General features: G+C 41.5%; 1 protein-coding gene across 1 annotated transcript in view; it reads right to left on the bottom strand.

The window, feature by feature from the left end:
* LOC101739725 (protocadherin-16) overlaps positions 1 to 17,675 on the bottom strand; it is a 30,171-nt gene extending 12,496 nt beyond the window's left edge. Inside the window, exons 1-2 of the mRNA XM_062672819.1 lie at positions 17,471 to 17,675; positions 12,039 to 12,157 (exon numbers count right to left, since the gene is read on the bottom strand). Coding sequence (XP_062528803.1) covers positions 12,039 to 12,105 — 67 coding nt within the window. The 5' untranslated portion in view covers positions 12,106 to 12,157; positions 17,471 to 17,675. The remainder of the gene's footprint in view (positions 1 to 12,038; positions 12,158 to 17,470) is intronic.

Raw genomic sequence — 17,675 nt, forward strand, 5'->3', positions numbered from 1 at the left:
TGTTGATCGCTCGATGCTCTAGACGTGGAGAAGCATAGTGCATCGGGCCATCAACGTTTTCAATACACAGATGTAAATTAGAATTCGATTTCCAATAATTCCAGCCATTTGGTTATTGATTTCCGCGAAATACTTAAATTAAGCCGGTTATTGTGGTCTTACAGACGATCTCAACAAATTTTAACTTCTATTCTTATTTACTCATATTTTTATTACAAAAGTATATGCGTATGATGAACAAAAGTAAAATAATAATTATAAAGTGCAACAAAACAGGTGCGTAGGAAGAAGTGGAACACCGGAAGACGGTATCGCAATAAATCCCCTGCGCCACATCCGGTCTGTTAGCTATTCAAAATGGCTGCCGGTCAGATGTGGGGCGAAACGATTTTGTACAACTTAACTATTCATTTCCATAGGTAAGGGTATTTGGTTCACATTATATTTTCTTAGTGCTTGGGCTTTGTTTCCGACTTCACTTTTTTAAAGTTAAAGTTATTGAGATATTAGCGATGAATGTTAAAAAGTAATAAAACTTTACACACTTTCGGTAATTGTAATGTTCCTTCACTGACAAGATTACGTAAAATAGCCTTTGGATGTATATTAAGATGCATTATTAGTATAATATTAAATTACATAACAAATACTGTGAGGTAGACATTTTTTTTTTATGATTGAAAGTTTACTGGTGGCCCGAAGGCCTTTCCAGTTTCACCAGGACAGGTGGGCGAGCAAAGGCTCAGCCAAGAGGGGTGGGATTTGCTAACAACTGCCCGAGCGCCTCCGAAGGAGACCTAACAACTCAAGAGCAATTGTTTCGCGAATGAATCTACTACCGGATCGGAATCGCGACCCGCTGAGAAGATCCGGCGAGAAACTCAGCGGGCTGATGCATGGGTTAGGTTGCACGTCGACCTCTTTGTCGAGTTCGACGAGTACGGTTACCGGGGTCCCTAAGCCTGCCCCTAGTATTAGAGCTGAAGGCATCTAATGCAAAGGTTATTGGATCTGATGGATCCGTAAGGACGTGTCTAGGGCGTCGACGGTGACTGGCTCCTGCATGATCAGGATTCGGGGAGTAGTCAGCGGCGGCAACGATAAGGCGATTATCATGACGCATAGCCTTATCGAAGTATCGTTCCGACGCTGACTTCATGTATTTCCGAATTGATTCGAGGCCCAGGTCGTCGTGTAGGTCAACGTTCCTCACGAACCACGGAGCCCCGACAGCTAACCTGCAAAAGCGGGATTGTAGGGATTGGAGGGTGTCTATGTGTGTGCGGGCCGCGTGAGCGAACACCACACTCGCGTAAGTCATGACGGGCCTTATGCAAGTTTTGTAAAGTGTCACCTTGTTCCGAAGGGACATTTTACTCCGCTTACAGATCATGGGGTAGAGTCTACCGAGAATAAACGCGGCACGGTCACGGACTGATTTTATATGCGGGCGGAATGTCATCGATGCATCCAGGGTAACGCCCAGGTACTTGACCTTCCTGGCCCAGGGTATGGGTTGTCTAAAGAGAGTAATCGGGGGTGTGAGATTCCTCCTCCTAATCCGGGAGGAAATCCGTGTGGAGCTTCCCCTCTGAAATAGCACCGCAGTACTTTTCGCTGGGTTGATGTCTATGCGCCATTTTCGGAACCACTGTCCTAGGGCTAGGGCTGCGCTCTGAAGCTTCTTCGCGATTAGGGACTTATTTCTACTAGAATAGTAAACAGTCGTGTCGTCGGCGAATAAAGCTAAATGGGTCGGCGGCGACCGGGGAATATCGTTGACGAATAAGCTAAATAGGAGGGGTGAGAGGACAGAGCCTTGCGGGACTCCAGCTGTGAGAGGTCGTGGGGAGGAGCGGGTTCCCTCGACTCGATATCGAAAAGAGCGGTTCGACAAGAAGTCCCGTATGATGAGCACGAGACTATCCGGCACGCCCATGTTGAATAGTTTGAAAATCAAACCATTGTGCCAGACTTTGTCGAACGCTTTTGCGACGTCGAAGAAGAGAGCTCCCGTGTATAACGGTTTTGGTCGATTAAGCCCCACAAGAATGTGCTCCGTGAGGCGGTGCACCTGTTGAACGCATGAGTGATTTGTACGGAATCCGAATTGTTCATCGATAAGAATGCCCTTGGATGAGACGAAGTCTCTGAGGCGTTTGTAGAGCAGACGCTCATACAGTTTGCCTAGAGACATGAGGAGGCTAATCGGGCGGTAGCTCGTCGGATGATTTTTTGGTTTACCGGGTTTATGTATGCCGATAACGTCCGCTTCTTTCCACACCGCGGGAAAGATACAGTTCGCCATAGCGGCATTGAAAATAGATGCCAACATCACGATGAGTTGGACGGGTAGAAGTTTAATAACGCGGTTGGATATACCGTCGGAACCGGGAGCCTTGCGAGGACGTAGGTCTTTGATCAAGTCTTTAACTTCCATCGGGGTGACGGGTGGTAACGCATCAGAGGGTGGCAAGGAGGCTCTGCGTTCTACCTCACTGTCTACTAATTCTACATGAACAGGGTCCACGGATTGAGTGCTGGGCGTGCACTGGGTTTGCAATGTATCGGCCAGCAGCTCTGCTTTTTCGTCATCATCGAACGCCGCGAGTCGGCCTGAGGGGCCTACGAGGGGGGGCATAGTTACTACCGTATCCGATTTGAGAGTATGAGCTAAGCGGTAGTAAGACCTTTGAGAGGGCGCGAGTCCTTCTAAGAAATCAGACCATCTGGCATCTCGGACTTCGGTGATGCGAGACTTTACGTCGCGTTGTAGGGCACGCATTCGAATACGATTTTCCGCGGTAGGATACCTATCGTACGCACGGATCGAGGCGTTCTTAGCTCTAAGGAGTTCCCTAATATCGTCGGGCAATTTGAAGCGGTGAAGGAAGTCCTCCGCTACAACTTGCTTCGATGACCTATCTAATGTCGAGGTGATGTGTGACGTTACGATGTCTATGGCTTCAGCGGTATCCTGAGGAGACGGGATAGAGTCCGGACTAAACGGAAGCGATGGTGGATCAGATTCAGCCAGGCTGATGCCCAGCGTGTGCCAATCCACCACAGTCCTCGTGACGGGAACGGAATCGGGAGCGCGACCGAGCTTCATAACGACGGGACGGTGGTCTGAATCTAACTCTGAAACTACTTCGATCGAGTGTAAGCGCAGAGTTACGTTTTTTAATAACGCTATGTCGAGTATATCCGGGCGATGCGCGATATTTAGCGGGTAGTGAGTCGGGGTTAGCGGAGCGACGATATCGAAGGCGAGATCATCGACTAACGCGTCAAGCCGCCTGCCATTCGGGGTTGTGGTGTGTGAGTTCCACCTGATGTGTTTACAATTTAGGTCGCCCGCCAGAATGACAGAGCTCCCCATACCGAGCAGCGCCTCGATATCACTGCTTAGAACGATCTTATCCGGTGGAAGATAAACGGACGCGATAACGATCGGCGCGTGTCCCGTCAGTGAGATTCGGCACACTGATGCTTCGATATTAGCGAGCGCGGGAGGATCGAGCGGGACGCAATGCAGGGCTCTTCTATAGTAAATGACGGTACCACCACCACGGGCAGAGAGCCTGTCGTTCCTGACCATGTTATAGTTCGCGATTTTAGGGTCACGGCGCGCGGGCTTAAGTAGGGTCTCCTGCACTAAAAAGATATCAATTTGGTGGTCACGCAAAAAGTCAGAAACCTGATCACGTTGATTTGCGAGACCGTAAGCGTTAAAAAATCCTATCGTTACGGATAGGGGCTTTATTCTACTTATATACGCCATTGATTACCGGCGGAGTGAGGGGAGGACGTACGTATTTAATGACGCGTATACGTCGGCGTATTCCTGCACAACGGCGATAAAGTGTTGTGCAGTGGAGGCAGCGCGAATGGCGTCGCCCAAAGCGTTAACGCGCTCAAAGTTGATCGACTGAAAGAAGTCGATCGCTAAAGCGAGATTGTCGGACGCGGTCGGAGGGCAAGTCGCGGGAGAGGGACGAGTCGCGGGGGCGGGACGAATCGCGGAGGAGGGAGTTGTAGCCGTGTTCGTGTACGGCAGCGGTTTTGCCCAGGCCGAGACACTGGGCACCGCCGCCGGAACGAACGCTGGCTTAGCCTGCGACGCAGAGGGTGCCGAGGCTTTGATGTCTGGGCCGGAAGCTCGGAGGCGGTTTTGGCGGGCGACGCGGCGATTTATTTTAGGGGCTCGGGGGCAACCACGGTAATTCGCGGGGTGACCCTGTGTTCGACACAGGACGCAGCTAGGCGGTTCCGTCGCGGTTTTTTGGTCGCGAGCGCAGAGGGCCGTGGCGTGATCGCCCAAACACTTAACACATCGGGGGCGCGCGTGACAGTTACGGGAAGAGTGCCCGTACAATTGACAGTTATGGCACTGGCTAGGAGTGCCTTTTTTATGGGGGGCTTCGACAGCGATACCAGAGAGCCTACAGACGGTCTGTGTGTTAAAGATTTTCTTACCCTCGGGGGTAGGCTGGAGAGCGACTAGAACCATATTATATGGCTCCCTACCGCGACCGGTGTGCATACGGTGCACAGAATTCACTGGTAGGCCTTGTTCTAACAGGTCGGCTTTTACGAGCTCTACATCTAACTCTTTAGGGATTCCGCGTATTACAACGCGGAGTTCGCGCTCCTCCTGGAGCGTATACGTATGGAAACTTATACGCTCCTTACGGAGGTAAGAAGAGAGGGCCCTATGGTCGTCGGGTGTTTGAACCTTAATTTGAATGCCGTTCGCGAGGTTACGGGCATTCGTGAAATTTATATTTTTGGCCTTAAGGGCCAGGCAAACTCGATCCCAAGCTGCCTTCTCCTGAAGGATAACCGGGGGAGGGGTCTGGGTTTTATTTTGTGCCACCGGACGCGGCGACGGAGTGGCACGGGCTGGGGGCGCAACGGGAGTCTGAGGGCGGGGGCGCGACGCGTTCACGGCTTTGCTAATTTTAGCGGCCGCGGGAGCTCGAGACTCCGCGGCACGCTTCTTACCCTTCTGTACCAGGGTGAATCCATCCGTCGATGAGGCGGGGGCGAGGTCGACCTCCATGTCCGAGTCAGAGTCGGAGCACGAGGAGGCGGGTGCAGGCGACCTACGAGCAAGTGTAGGTGTTTTAGAGGGCGCGACGGAGGCCACGGATGATCGCTCAGCTGAAACGATGGTCACGGCGGACGACGCAGCAGCTTTTCTCGCCAGTATAGGCGACACGGGAGCGGCAGGCACGACAGAGGCTGCGGTGCTCAATGCAGAAGCTCTGTACGCAGGTACAGGCGACGCAGGAGCAGTGAGCGCGGCGGAGTCCTCGAGAGGGCTCGCAGTGTGATTGGCCTTGAAGGCCAAAAACTCCGAGGCGAGCTGTGGGTGGCGAAGTCGGAGGAATTCCGCGAATACAGCGTCCATGATCGCTGAGTACCCAGGTGGGGCGGCCCCGGGTCTTGAAAACACTCGCCTTGCGGCGAGGCCCCAACTTCTCGGACCTGAGCGGTTCTATTGAACACAGGTGGCAATGCGGCGCGATTACTACAGGACGAGAAAAAGCACAACAAAACAGAAATTACGAAAAGAAACAAAACAAATAAATACTTGCAGGAAACCACTTTGTCGGCAGATGTACCACGAACACAGAAACAACAAAAGGAAACAAAACAAATAAAAACTTCCAGAAAGAGCACTTAGTCGGCAGATGTACCACAAACACAGGCCGCGCGAACAATGGCCGGGCTAACAAAAGCCGGGCGAACAAAGACCGGGCGATCGAGTGGACGATGAGCACGTCCGCACGTGACGGGTGCCTCTATCGGAATGAGGTAGACATTCTACTTATCATAAGTCAATAATATCCCAACGTTGCGGATGGTTCTAAGTCAATCACAGTTTTACAAAAAATACTGCAAAATACGTAAACATACTTGATATATTTATGCGATTACAATCAAATCCAATATAAACGATACAAACTTGTTGCTGGGGCTATGCTTTCTTATGGTTCTGGTCTGGAAATCACATATTACCTTGAAACAACTTATGTTCTGATTATAATCCGTAGTCAATTAAAAAACTGACATTTTCTCAGAGAAAAGGAAAATCTTCTGTTATCTCAGTAGTAAACGTTTGAGACTTCGGAAATACTCAAGAGATTAGACCGTGGAAGCTTTTGTGATTCGTTTTAGCATACACGCAGGGAACAATAGCCGGTGCCATTGACAATAGTAATGACATATTGTCATCAAATCGTTAACTTACATTACAATATCACTACATAGTATAAAACAAAGTTGCTTTCTCTGTCCCTATATCTGTCTGTCCCTATGTATGCTTAAATTTTTAAAACTACGCAACGGATTTTGATGCGGTTTTTTTTAATAGAGTTAAGAGAGAGATAATATCCATTAAATAGTGGAGAAATCAATAATAAATTACAGTTTCCGAAGCGAAGCGAGGGCGGGTTGCTAGTAAAATAAATTTTAGAAAATACAATAATGCCAATAATCACAACGGTGTGCTAATTTTAAATCCACATTGGAAAATTGCAGTTGCTATCAAAAACAATCCTGTCAATGGTTACGTAAACACTAAGTTGTAAAGCAAGTGAATAGGAGGCTTTGCGGTTGAGGCGAGGGGACACGTGCCCCGTGAGGCGTGCTTCCGCCAACTGTCTGCTGTGACTCAGACAAAGTACTTAAACGCTATTTGCAAAGATCATTTTTGTTGTGAGATCATCTGCCTTTATAGTCGCAGCGAAATTTGAAATAGTTACTGTTTACTTAAGCCTAGTGATTGCATTTGTGTTGAAAAGTAATTTTATGGTTTAATTTCGGGCTTATTATTTTCAGTCGTCCGTGACATCAAATACTGTTTGTTGTCTTCGAAACGTCGGAGATTGTAAAATTAACATAAAAATAAAGTACAATGAAATATCGGGAACTAACTGAAACATGAAATCGTGGTAGGGATCCGGTTAATGATAATATTTATAATAAGATTGTTTTTAAAGCGCATTACTTGTCCATAAAGTACATAGTTTGACGCATGCGACTGGTGAAAATCCAAGTTTTGATATTTTGCTCCTTGTTCAGCGATGCTATGTGAGATCGCAGGTTTGAACTGGGTATTATAGAATATAACATCATATATAATGTTAAGATAATAATATATAAAGTCTACCAATCATTGATACATGAATTGGCACTGATTACCTGTGTAAATGTCATCATTTTCGTTGTATATGTATATTAGACAGTGTTGGTTGTTTAAGATGATCCTACGATCCCCTTTCCATCACCGCACCACACCACAGGAAGCGCCATGGTTACTGATAGTCCGATCAACATACCCCTCTGAACCCCGACCGCCAAAACATGTCCATCTCAAACTTTTAAAAGAAGCGTTGAAAAATTACTTACAACTACATAGTCTTCTTCAACGTTTAAAATTGTACAACTGTACCTACAGACCTAAATTACACTACTAATAAATAAGTCTCTTTTGGCGCTACCGTAGTCGACTCGGTGGTGGTTACTAACAATATAACTTTTACTAGAAGCGTTACAGAATTCATAATGAATTTGTCACCTCATCAAAAATTCGTTTTTAATTTCCCATTACCGTTATGCAATCGTGTCGAATGCGATGCAGTACTTCACGCTTTGAACATCGGCTGGTACACTCTCTCTCAGATGCTTATTATATTTGGAATTTAAGATATGAAAAATATGAATGAATACTGTAGCAGATGCTTTCAGAATGAAAATATCGTTTTTTAAATTAATTCAAATAACTATTATGCGAATGTTGAGATGGATGTGTGGAGTGACAAGAATGGACAAGATAAAGAATGAGTATATCAGAGGAAGTGTGAAACTAGCCTCGGTAATCAACAAATTAAAGAGCGGACGGTTAGCGTGGTGTGGACATGTGACGCGTAGAGAGAAGATGCATGTGACTAGGAGATGTATGGAAACGGTAGTGCAAGGTAGAGGGGGAAGAGGTCGACCGAAGAAGATATGGATGGAGTGTGTGAATGACGATATGAGAGAGAGAGGAGTGAGTGTTGAGATGACGGCTGATAGAAGAAAACGGAAGAGAAAAATTAGCTGTGCCGACCCCACCTAGTGAGATAAGGTGTGGAAAAAGAAGAACTATCAATCCTTCACATTTAAAAGTCATACACAAAATAAACTAGTAAATTTTCTAGTCTGTTAAGCAAGTGATCTTTAAAACTTACAATAAAATAAAATAGTAGGTATATTTGCGAGCATGGACCGAAGTTAAATAAGAAACGGAAGCATTCAGCTGTTAGTGTTACATTAATAACGATTTGTTGAACAATGAATTTCCGACGGCGAGCGCGTGATTTTACTTTGATAAAGGATACATTAAAAACGAGGATCTTTATGTACAGACAAGGCCTGTGTCTATGTGCTTACATATTGCATTTCTCATGTGGAAGCGTCCACGGGCTCAGCTCACAAGTGACACCGACTAGCAGGGTCTATGAGAATTAATGGTAAGCCAATATTGGAAGATAATTTTATTTGTAGTAATTTATTGAGTAGGTACTTAATATGTTTTCCCGCGATTCCAATGCGAAGTTAATTGTTCAATTAAAAAAAAAAAGGTATATTGCGACTGTAACAATCGTAAGGGGATAAGACATACCAATTTGTTAGTTTAATTTTTAAACAGAGCAACTCAAGTTAACGTTGTTATTTGATCATCAAGAAGATTTTCCTTACAAAATGTGTGTCTTTGTAACAATTGTAAGTACTATCTACTAGTTTAAGAGTTTTGCACTACCTATTTATCAGAACAGCAGAATTGATAGAAGCTGGGAATCGACGCTTATTCACCAAATGATCATCAGTTGATTTGGAACTGGGCATAGACGCGCTGATCCAAAAAACTGGCCGTGGAATTCCTGCAGAGCCAACTTTTTTTTTTTATTGCCTTTGTTGGCAGACGAGCATACGGCCCACCTGATGGTGAGTGGTCACCGTCGCCCATGGACTTCAGCCATGCCAAGGGCAGAGCCAAGCCGCTGCCTACCGCAACTTCTCAAAGGCGTCAATGTGTTTGCGCTCCGCAGATCCTTGGGTCTGTATCTCAGCTGCATCAGAACATGATAGAGGAAGCGGAGTGTGCTCTCTAATATTTAATACTAAAAAGGAAGCTCTGTAGCCCAATCGCATGTACTCTAATAATAAATTGCGATTACAAAACATGTCCATAGCTTTACATCATATCCCGTTAAAAAATATTTAGCAATACGAAATAATTGTATGGTTTGTCATTAACAGCCGTGAAGCAGTTCCATTATTGTTATTGCCGCGACTATGAAACAATGCAGACACAAAGGAATCGAAAACCGAAACTAAATGATCGTTAAAAGTTGCATTCGATTTAACGACTTCAGACGATAATTTTGTAATGTAGACAATCTACGTTTATTACTTCACAGGTGGTCAGTAAGACACGCGTCAAAAACTCCAAAAGCAGACTGTGTGGCTCCTGGAACAGGACATTTTGCATCCTAACTATTACACCTTGGTACAGAGTCAATTGAAGGCAGCAAATCAGCCTAAAAGTGAGGGTAATAATTCCCTTTGTGTACAACCTCCAACAGTGGCTTTTTCGACGTAGTGAAATTCAAACTTCACATTTTACAGATGTTATTCAAAAACTCGACAAAGGAAATACCAGAATGTAAAAACTCATACTTAGAATTAATTCAAGATAATTGGTGGCATTTACGTTGTTAATGTCTATGGACACAGTTTACCACTTAACAACAGGTGATCCCTGAGCTCGTCCACCTAACTTAACAATAAAAAAAAAACTGCTCGCAACTTTAAACATTAAGAAATTTTAAAGCCAGTGTTTAAGTGCCCCTCATTGTTACGAAATAAAACGTTTTTCGTGTGTACATAACAAACAGCAAACAATAATTACACAGAACGGCTTGCACAGTGTCGCAAGAGACGAGGCAATTACTAAAACTAAACTTACTGTCACTGACGTTACTGCAGTCCATGCTTACTTAAAGTATTGCACAATTCCTATTTTAACATAGAGTATCATGAGGGTATGTGCTGATTACATAGCCCAGGTTTCACTGACGCTGTTGAGTCGGTTCTTGCATCAGGTCGGCGACCTAAGTGAACACACGACACACAACCTCACAATACCTAATTACTGTGCTCACGGACCCGCAAGGAGCGCGAACAACAGCTCGCATACCGCACATTACAATACACATCGTCTAAAAAATACATTTTAAAATTCTTCAAATTTGACCTTATTTGAAAGTATTCTAATAATCGTTACTGGCATTGTATGAGTGGTGTTCCTGTTCCGTATATTTAAATATTTCGAGGTGAAAACGAGAAATGTAATTCCAATTAGTGGCCCTTAAAAATTTTGTTAAAATTATTTAATAAATGTTCTTATGCAATAAAAACGATTTGTTCATAAAAGCTACCTTAGTTAATCTAAATCTAGTTAGTGTACTACACTATTTATCCGTATTACTATTTATATTACAAAAAATCAATCTCTAGTTCACATGACTTGTCTTGGAATTCAACATTAAAATGTGTTCAATAGTGACCTCAAACCACCGCCGAGTACGGTTCAATGATCGCAAACAAAACAATACCGAAGGAAAATGGAAAATCCTATGTAATTACTATTGTTATGTAATCTTGTAACGTTGTATGCGTTGTTTGGTAAATTAATATTGTTAATTTGCTGCTGTGATTATTGGATTATTGAGGAGAAATCTGTTGTTGTCGGATCACTTAATTGATTTTAAAGTAAGGTCAATAAGCTACTAAATCTGCGTGCATTACTTAAAATAGTGAAATTGGTAATATCAAAGGGACTAAATACGCCCACGCTGGGTATGTAGTATCAAGTATACTCGAAGCGTTGCAAATATGCCGGTGCTCTAACCCAGCAGGTACAAATTTTATTAAGCAAATCCGTTCAGTACACGTATTCGGGAATGACTTCCGCGGTGTAGCGATACCATTTTGTAACAAAAACAAAACAAAATCTGCATTACTACTGGCCCGATGGATTCGAAGTCCACTTTTGCTACGTAGCACTTTTCCGCCTGTCTTTGTCGCGGAGCTTTCGTGTAGACCGGTTCGAGGAGTATCAAGACAGGCGGCGACATTCACGTTGTGATGTCTAAAAGCTTCGGTAACCACATTTTTATTGCATAGATATGCAGTATAGATTAAGGACATCTTAAGCTCACCTTAATTGGGCGATATTGTAGCCGAGGGTTCCGGTAACCATTTCACATCAGACGGTCTCTCAGCACGTTAAAAACGAATTCTAGATAAAGACTAATCGCGTAGTAAAGAGAAACGGTTGTTTATTTCACAGCGTCCGATCAGCGGGTATAGGTAAATGTTACAAGTACTTTATAAAATAACATAATATAATTTCCAAAGACAAATTGTATCTGGGTGTAATTACATGTCCGACAAACAACAATTGACCCTGCATGTGCATTCGCGTGATACACTTGGTGTTGGATTGGATTTCACACACGTTGTGTAAAAATATATCGTGTAAAGCTTGCACTAATACAAATATTAACGTTATTGCAGAGCCGTCATTATAGCTTCGCAATTTTATTTGAGCTTATGTATTTCATTGTACGTATCAAGACAATGTGAAACTCCTATACAAAGGTATTTATATGTACATTGATTAAATTTTATAAGCTTAACTCCAAGCTTCACGTGAAAGCTTTAGGGGTGACTGCCCACTATTGAGGTTACGAAGCTTAATATTGAGAACATCGTCGACATAGATGTATAAACTATTTCATAGTTTTTGATGGTGGAAGCGTGGCCGATTTATATACTTTCGTTTTAGAGTTGATTGTAAGATATTGAGCTCATGTGTTGAGTCGCGTAGCGGCGATGTCTGTCTGTTCCTGTGACTGCTCAATATAAAAGGAATTAATCTTAAGGTTGTACCGCGAAGTAACACTGTGGCTGGAATTTACCTTGAGCGCGTAAACTGGAAGGTGTATCCAGGAGAAACAAGAGGAGGAAGAGAGCGAGAGCAGGCATGCTGCCGCTACCGATTCGGATGCATTCCGGGCAGATCTTGCCGCGCCTCCGTCTGAAACAAAAATGACAATTTTTTTTAAATAATTTATTTTCTTGATGTTTGTGAGTACAATACAAAGTTTAAATTTCAATTTAAAACTAAATTATTCTGTCACAAAGAAGACGTCGTAATTTTTTTTCTTCCAGTGGCAAAGTTTACTGGTGGTAGAACCTCTTGTGATCCGCGCGGGTAGGTACCACCACCCTGTCTATTTCTGTCGTGAAGCAGCAATGCGCTTCGGTCTGAAGGGTAGGGCAGCCGTTGTAACTGATCTTAGAACTTATATCTCAAGGTGGTTGGCGCATTTACGTCGTAGATGTCTATGGGCTCCAGTAACCACTTAACACCAGGTAGGCTGCGGGCTTGTCCACCCATCTAAGCAATAAAAAAAGGTCCCTGAGTAACTGAAGAATTGAAACTGAGAAACTATCTCAGTTTATTTATTTTATTTATTTATTAAGACACACCAACAGCAATACACACAAAACATTCAAGCTTAAAATTAACATGTATAAAATTAAGTACTGGTATGTAAGCCAGTTACAGGCATGTACAGCAATCTCCTATAACACACTATGACATGTTACAGCAATTGAAAACAACATGAAAACAAGAGCTAACTGCACACACTACTAACTTTACAGATTACTAAATAAAAAATAATGCACATATTTATATAGTAAAAAATTATAAACAAAAATTATAAAACTATAAAAAAATTAAAAAAAGTCGAGCGCGGCAATGCAAAAAATACAAATATAAATACATAGAACAGACTGCGCAATGTAATCAGAATGACATTCTCTCATCAATTATAAGCAAAGGAACTTGGATACTAGTTTGTTTTTGAGACCAGGACACGTGTCGTTAAAAATGTCAATGCCGTCAATTAATGCACATATTTGGTTAAATTCACTGCAAATCTTTGATAAAGGGGAATATCTAAGGAGGTTTGTTCTACTTGCGGGAATATGGAAAATTTCAGTAATAGGATGCCGTGGGCAGTGGTATGGAACGCTAAAGTTGATTTTCTGAAGTAAGTGGCTACAATCTATGCTTCCGGAAATTAGTTTTTTTAGGAACATGATATTAATTATTCTACGACGGTTGCCGAGCGATATCATTTTAAAATGTTTAAGACGTAGATCATATGTGGTACGGTAAGATATGCTAGAAGAATGGAATGCCAAGTGCCTAGTGAATGCACGCTGTACGCTCTCAATACGCTGCGAGTAAGTAGCGTAATGGGGACCCCAAACTACTGATGCGAACTCAAGTTGACTGCGAACCAGCGAGTTATATAATATTATTTTAGTGTTTGAGGACATAAATCCCTTAGTATATCTTTTTAGGAATCCCAGCATTCTGGCAGCTTTAATAACAATTGTATCAATATGTGCTTTGAATGTTAATTTGTTATCCATCATCACGCCCAAATCTCGAATTTCATTGACTTGCTGCAGAATGTCACCATTCAGTACATAACAGGATGTCATAGGGATTAGTTTTTTAGAGAATTTTATGTAATAGGACTTTTTTGTATTTAATGTCATTCCATTTAAATTACACCATACATTTATTCTATCTAGATCACATTGTATAAGTTCTGAGTCTGTTGGTAAAGTAACTGTTCTGTATATTTTTAAATCGTCAGCAAAAAGACAAAATTGACTGTCGCGTATTTCTGAAGTTATATCATTAATAAAAGCCGAAAACAATACAGGACCGAGATGGGAGCCTTGTGGTACGCCTGAAATGGCTATGTAGTCCTGTGATTTATGACCATTCACCACTACAAACTGGAGTCTTTTTGCAAGATACGAACGAAACCATTCCAACAACGACGCACCAATCCCAAAGCCTCGTAATTTATTTATTAAACGAGAATGACAGACCTTATCGAAGGCACTGGAAAAGTCCATATAAATTGTATCTACTTCCAGACCTCTATCAATTTCTCGGCAGAGGTAAGACGTAAATGAGACTAAATTAGTTTCAACAGAGTGGCCTTTTCTAAACCCGTGTTGATGTTCAGAAATAAAGTTATTTAGATGCTGTGTAATAAAAGGACAGACAAGTGACTCGAAGAGCTTTGGAATGCATGAAAGTATGGAAATTGGTCTGTAGTTACTAACATTGCTTGTGGCGCCTTTCTTAAATACTGGGACTACTTTAGAGCTCTTCCAAATGTCTGGAAATACACCATCATTCAAGGATCTGTTGAAGATAATTGACAAAGGTAAAGCCAAAGCAGAGCCGCAACGTCTAACAAAAACCGGGGGAATATCATCTGGTCCAGCACCTTTATACATGTCTAGCTTTTTAATTGCGCGTTGAATGTCACGTTCTGATATGTTAATACGACTTAAAGGAGTTGTATTAAAAGAAAAGTCTACATAATCAGCTAGGGAATCTCTGTTAAATACTGACGAAAAGCAACTTGCGAACATCTGTGCGATTTGCGGTCCGGTAGATGCGATCTGATTTCCCTGATACATAATTGCTGGTACAGTGGTCTCACCATTTCGTCTATCTTTGATGAAGCGCCAAAAGCTTTTAGGATTCCTACAAATATCAACTTCAATTCTCTTCTTATATACATGAAGACATTTCTCGCTCAATTTGTGAACACGCTCTCGAAGGAGCTCAAATTCTAATTGGTCGCGCGGATTTTTATATTTCTTAAATCGATACCTCACTTTATTTTTCTCGGAAATAGTCTTTATTAGAGAGTTGGTAAACCATGGGGGAAATTTAGTAGACACAGGCTTCGTTCGTGGAGTAAATAAATCAATAGCCGTATAAATGAAATCATAAAATATGTCAGTCATTTCATTTACATTTTGACACCCCTCTAACTTTTCACTCCAATTAACATTTATTAAGTAGGATACGATTTGACTATAATCTGCTCGAAAATAGTTGTATCGGGGTCTCAATATAGGTTTGAGGAAATGGGGACTATGTTGTGGTAAGGAAACTAACAGAGGAGGATGCTTTTGGTCGATTTTGCTCAATACATTATTGGATTCAGTAACTTCCAACCCGTTGAAATCAGTAAGAACAAGATCCAATATTTTACCATCCACATTATTCACGTTATTAAATTGTGATAAATTATTAACTGACATGAAATCAATAAGAGAAAGTCCCAATTTAGATCCATAATTCATTGCACTACATGGAGAGCTTTCCGACTTTTGAGACCAACCAATATGACTCAAATTAAAATCACCCAAAATTATCACTTGATCAGATTGCTCGATAACATTTGTAGAGTTTTCCAGAAAACTAGACAAGTGCTCCAAGGAAACTGGAGGGGGAAGGTAAACAGCGCAAATAGAAACTTTCTTGATCAAGTTGTTAGTTTTGATATCGATTGACACCCATAGATCTTCAGCAGTACTTTCCCAACCTAAGTGCCTATAAGATGGGATATGTTTAGATATTGCGATCATAACACCCCCTCCATCTGCCTTGGAACTCGTCGAATACGATCGATCCTTCCTATATACAACATAACGTTTGTCCATAAATTCACTACTTAAAACATTACAATTTAACCAAGTTTCGGTGAATACTATTAGATCAAATTTATTAACAGCTATATTCCTAAGTACATCTTCTGTCTTAGTTCTCAAGCCGCGTACGTTTTGATAATATATATTTACAGACATCTTTAAAAAAAAATCTATTATAAATCATTTGATCAAATTTATTTTATCTCACTAGGCAATTAATTTTAAGCTTTCTTCGTCTTTAATATATATAACGTGACTCTGCTCATTTTTCCTTACGAAAATTTTACCATCCCTCACCCATATAAACTTAAAACCAGTATCTTTTGTCTTCTTACGAGCGGCCGCATGTAAGTGTTTATTTATCGGCGTTAGATGTTCAGATACAAATACTGGCACACGACGTCCCCCGATTCCTAGATGCTCTGAATTCAATTTGTTGTCTAAATTCTTCTTATTGAACTTAGTAACTGCAGCCAGCAACTCATCGCGACGGCGCTGACTACGTAGCTTAATAATCACGGAGCGAGGACGGTCATTCTCCTTATTAAGTTTGGCAATACGTGTTACGTGGAGAATGTCGCTGTCGCCAAAAGGATTTCCGACAATTCTACCCAGCTGCTCAATAGTCGTTATTAAATTTTCTGATTTATTTTCAGGGATACCATTGATCTCAATATTTGGGGAACGCATGCTTTGTTCTACTTGCCCCAGTCTATTTGTCAAATTCTTCACTTGTATTGTTAAATTATTGTTTTTAGAAACTAAATCAGAAATTGTATCATCCCTCTCGCTTACCATTTGCTTGAGTTCCTCGTATTGCTTATTAAAAAATGTTAAGGATTCGTGGAAGTCAGCTATTTGTTGGGAAATATTCGATAAGTGTTCAGAAACTAGTTGTTTGATAGTTTTTGTTATCTCCTGTTTAATAATGATACGTAAATGTCCTTCAGTAACGTAGGATCCATCGCTGTCACATTTCGAGCTGTGTTTTTTTGTTCGCAAAGTAATATTTCTTTCTTCTCCAAGACCGTTATCTTCATCAGAAGTGGCGGATCGACTTACTGCTCTAGCAGGAGTATTTGTGTTGTCAGATTTCGGTATCTTATTACGACATTCCTGACAACTCCAGTTATTCTTACGGTCTTGATCCATAAGAAAGTAAGATTTAGGTGTTATATTAGCACATAACAAATCATAACCTAAGCCACATGCGGAGCATATCATGTATTCCTTCCTAGAAAGTTTGTTTTTACATCCAGAACAAATCTTTGGGACTGATGACATTTTTCCTTTCTTTTATCTTCCCAAATTATATTCTTATTGTCGAAATTAATTACTAGTTCTATGTATAAAAATTATAAATGTATTTGCCAAAAAGAAAAAAAGGAAAAAAATTATGTACTTTGCAGGATTCGATCTTGAGGCCTGAGCAGCTGATGGGTGCATAAAACTCGTCTGACTAACCGCTTGACCGCAGCGACTTTAAAGTAGTGTGCTAATTTATTGAATATACTCAAGTTTAAATGTTGTGTTAGTTCAATGTCCAATCTTTTGTTCTTCAAACCTTCTTCATACCCTCTTTTTATTATATCAATATATAATTTTGAAATTATTTTTTGGTTTATTCACTGTTTTAACACAATATTAAACAATAATTTTTACACAGTTTCACAGCTTATGATTCACTGATTACGGTAGTGTAACTTAAGGCTTGATATAGACAATCTTGACACCATATAAGAAATAAAATCGGTTAGAACTACAATAACACGTCTAGTCGTTTCAAAGCTTAACAGTTACTTACTTAACAGTTACAGTTGATGAATCTGAGATTAAAACAGTCCGAAGTTACAGAGTCTGAAGCTGATCAGGATAAATTCCATTCTTATCGTAGTTTACTCGTTGACAACGCGTGTGGAGCCGGTGGTAATTACCTAACTAATACAATTTACGTTTAATATATCACTTTAATTTAATAACATACTTGACCTAGAACACGAAATGAGACT

Source organism: Bombyx mori, chromosome 15 (genome assembly GCF_030269925.1).
Source record: "Bombyx mori chromosome 15, ASM3026992v2".
NCBI classification, from domain to species: Eukaryota; Metazoa; Arthropoda; class Insecta; order Lepidoptera; family Bombycidae; genus Bombyx; species Bombyx mori.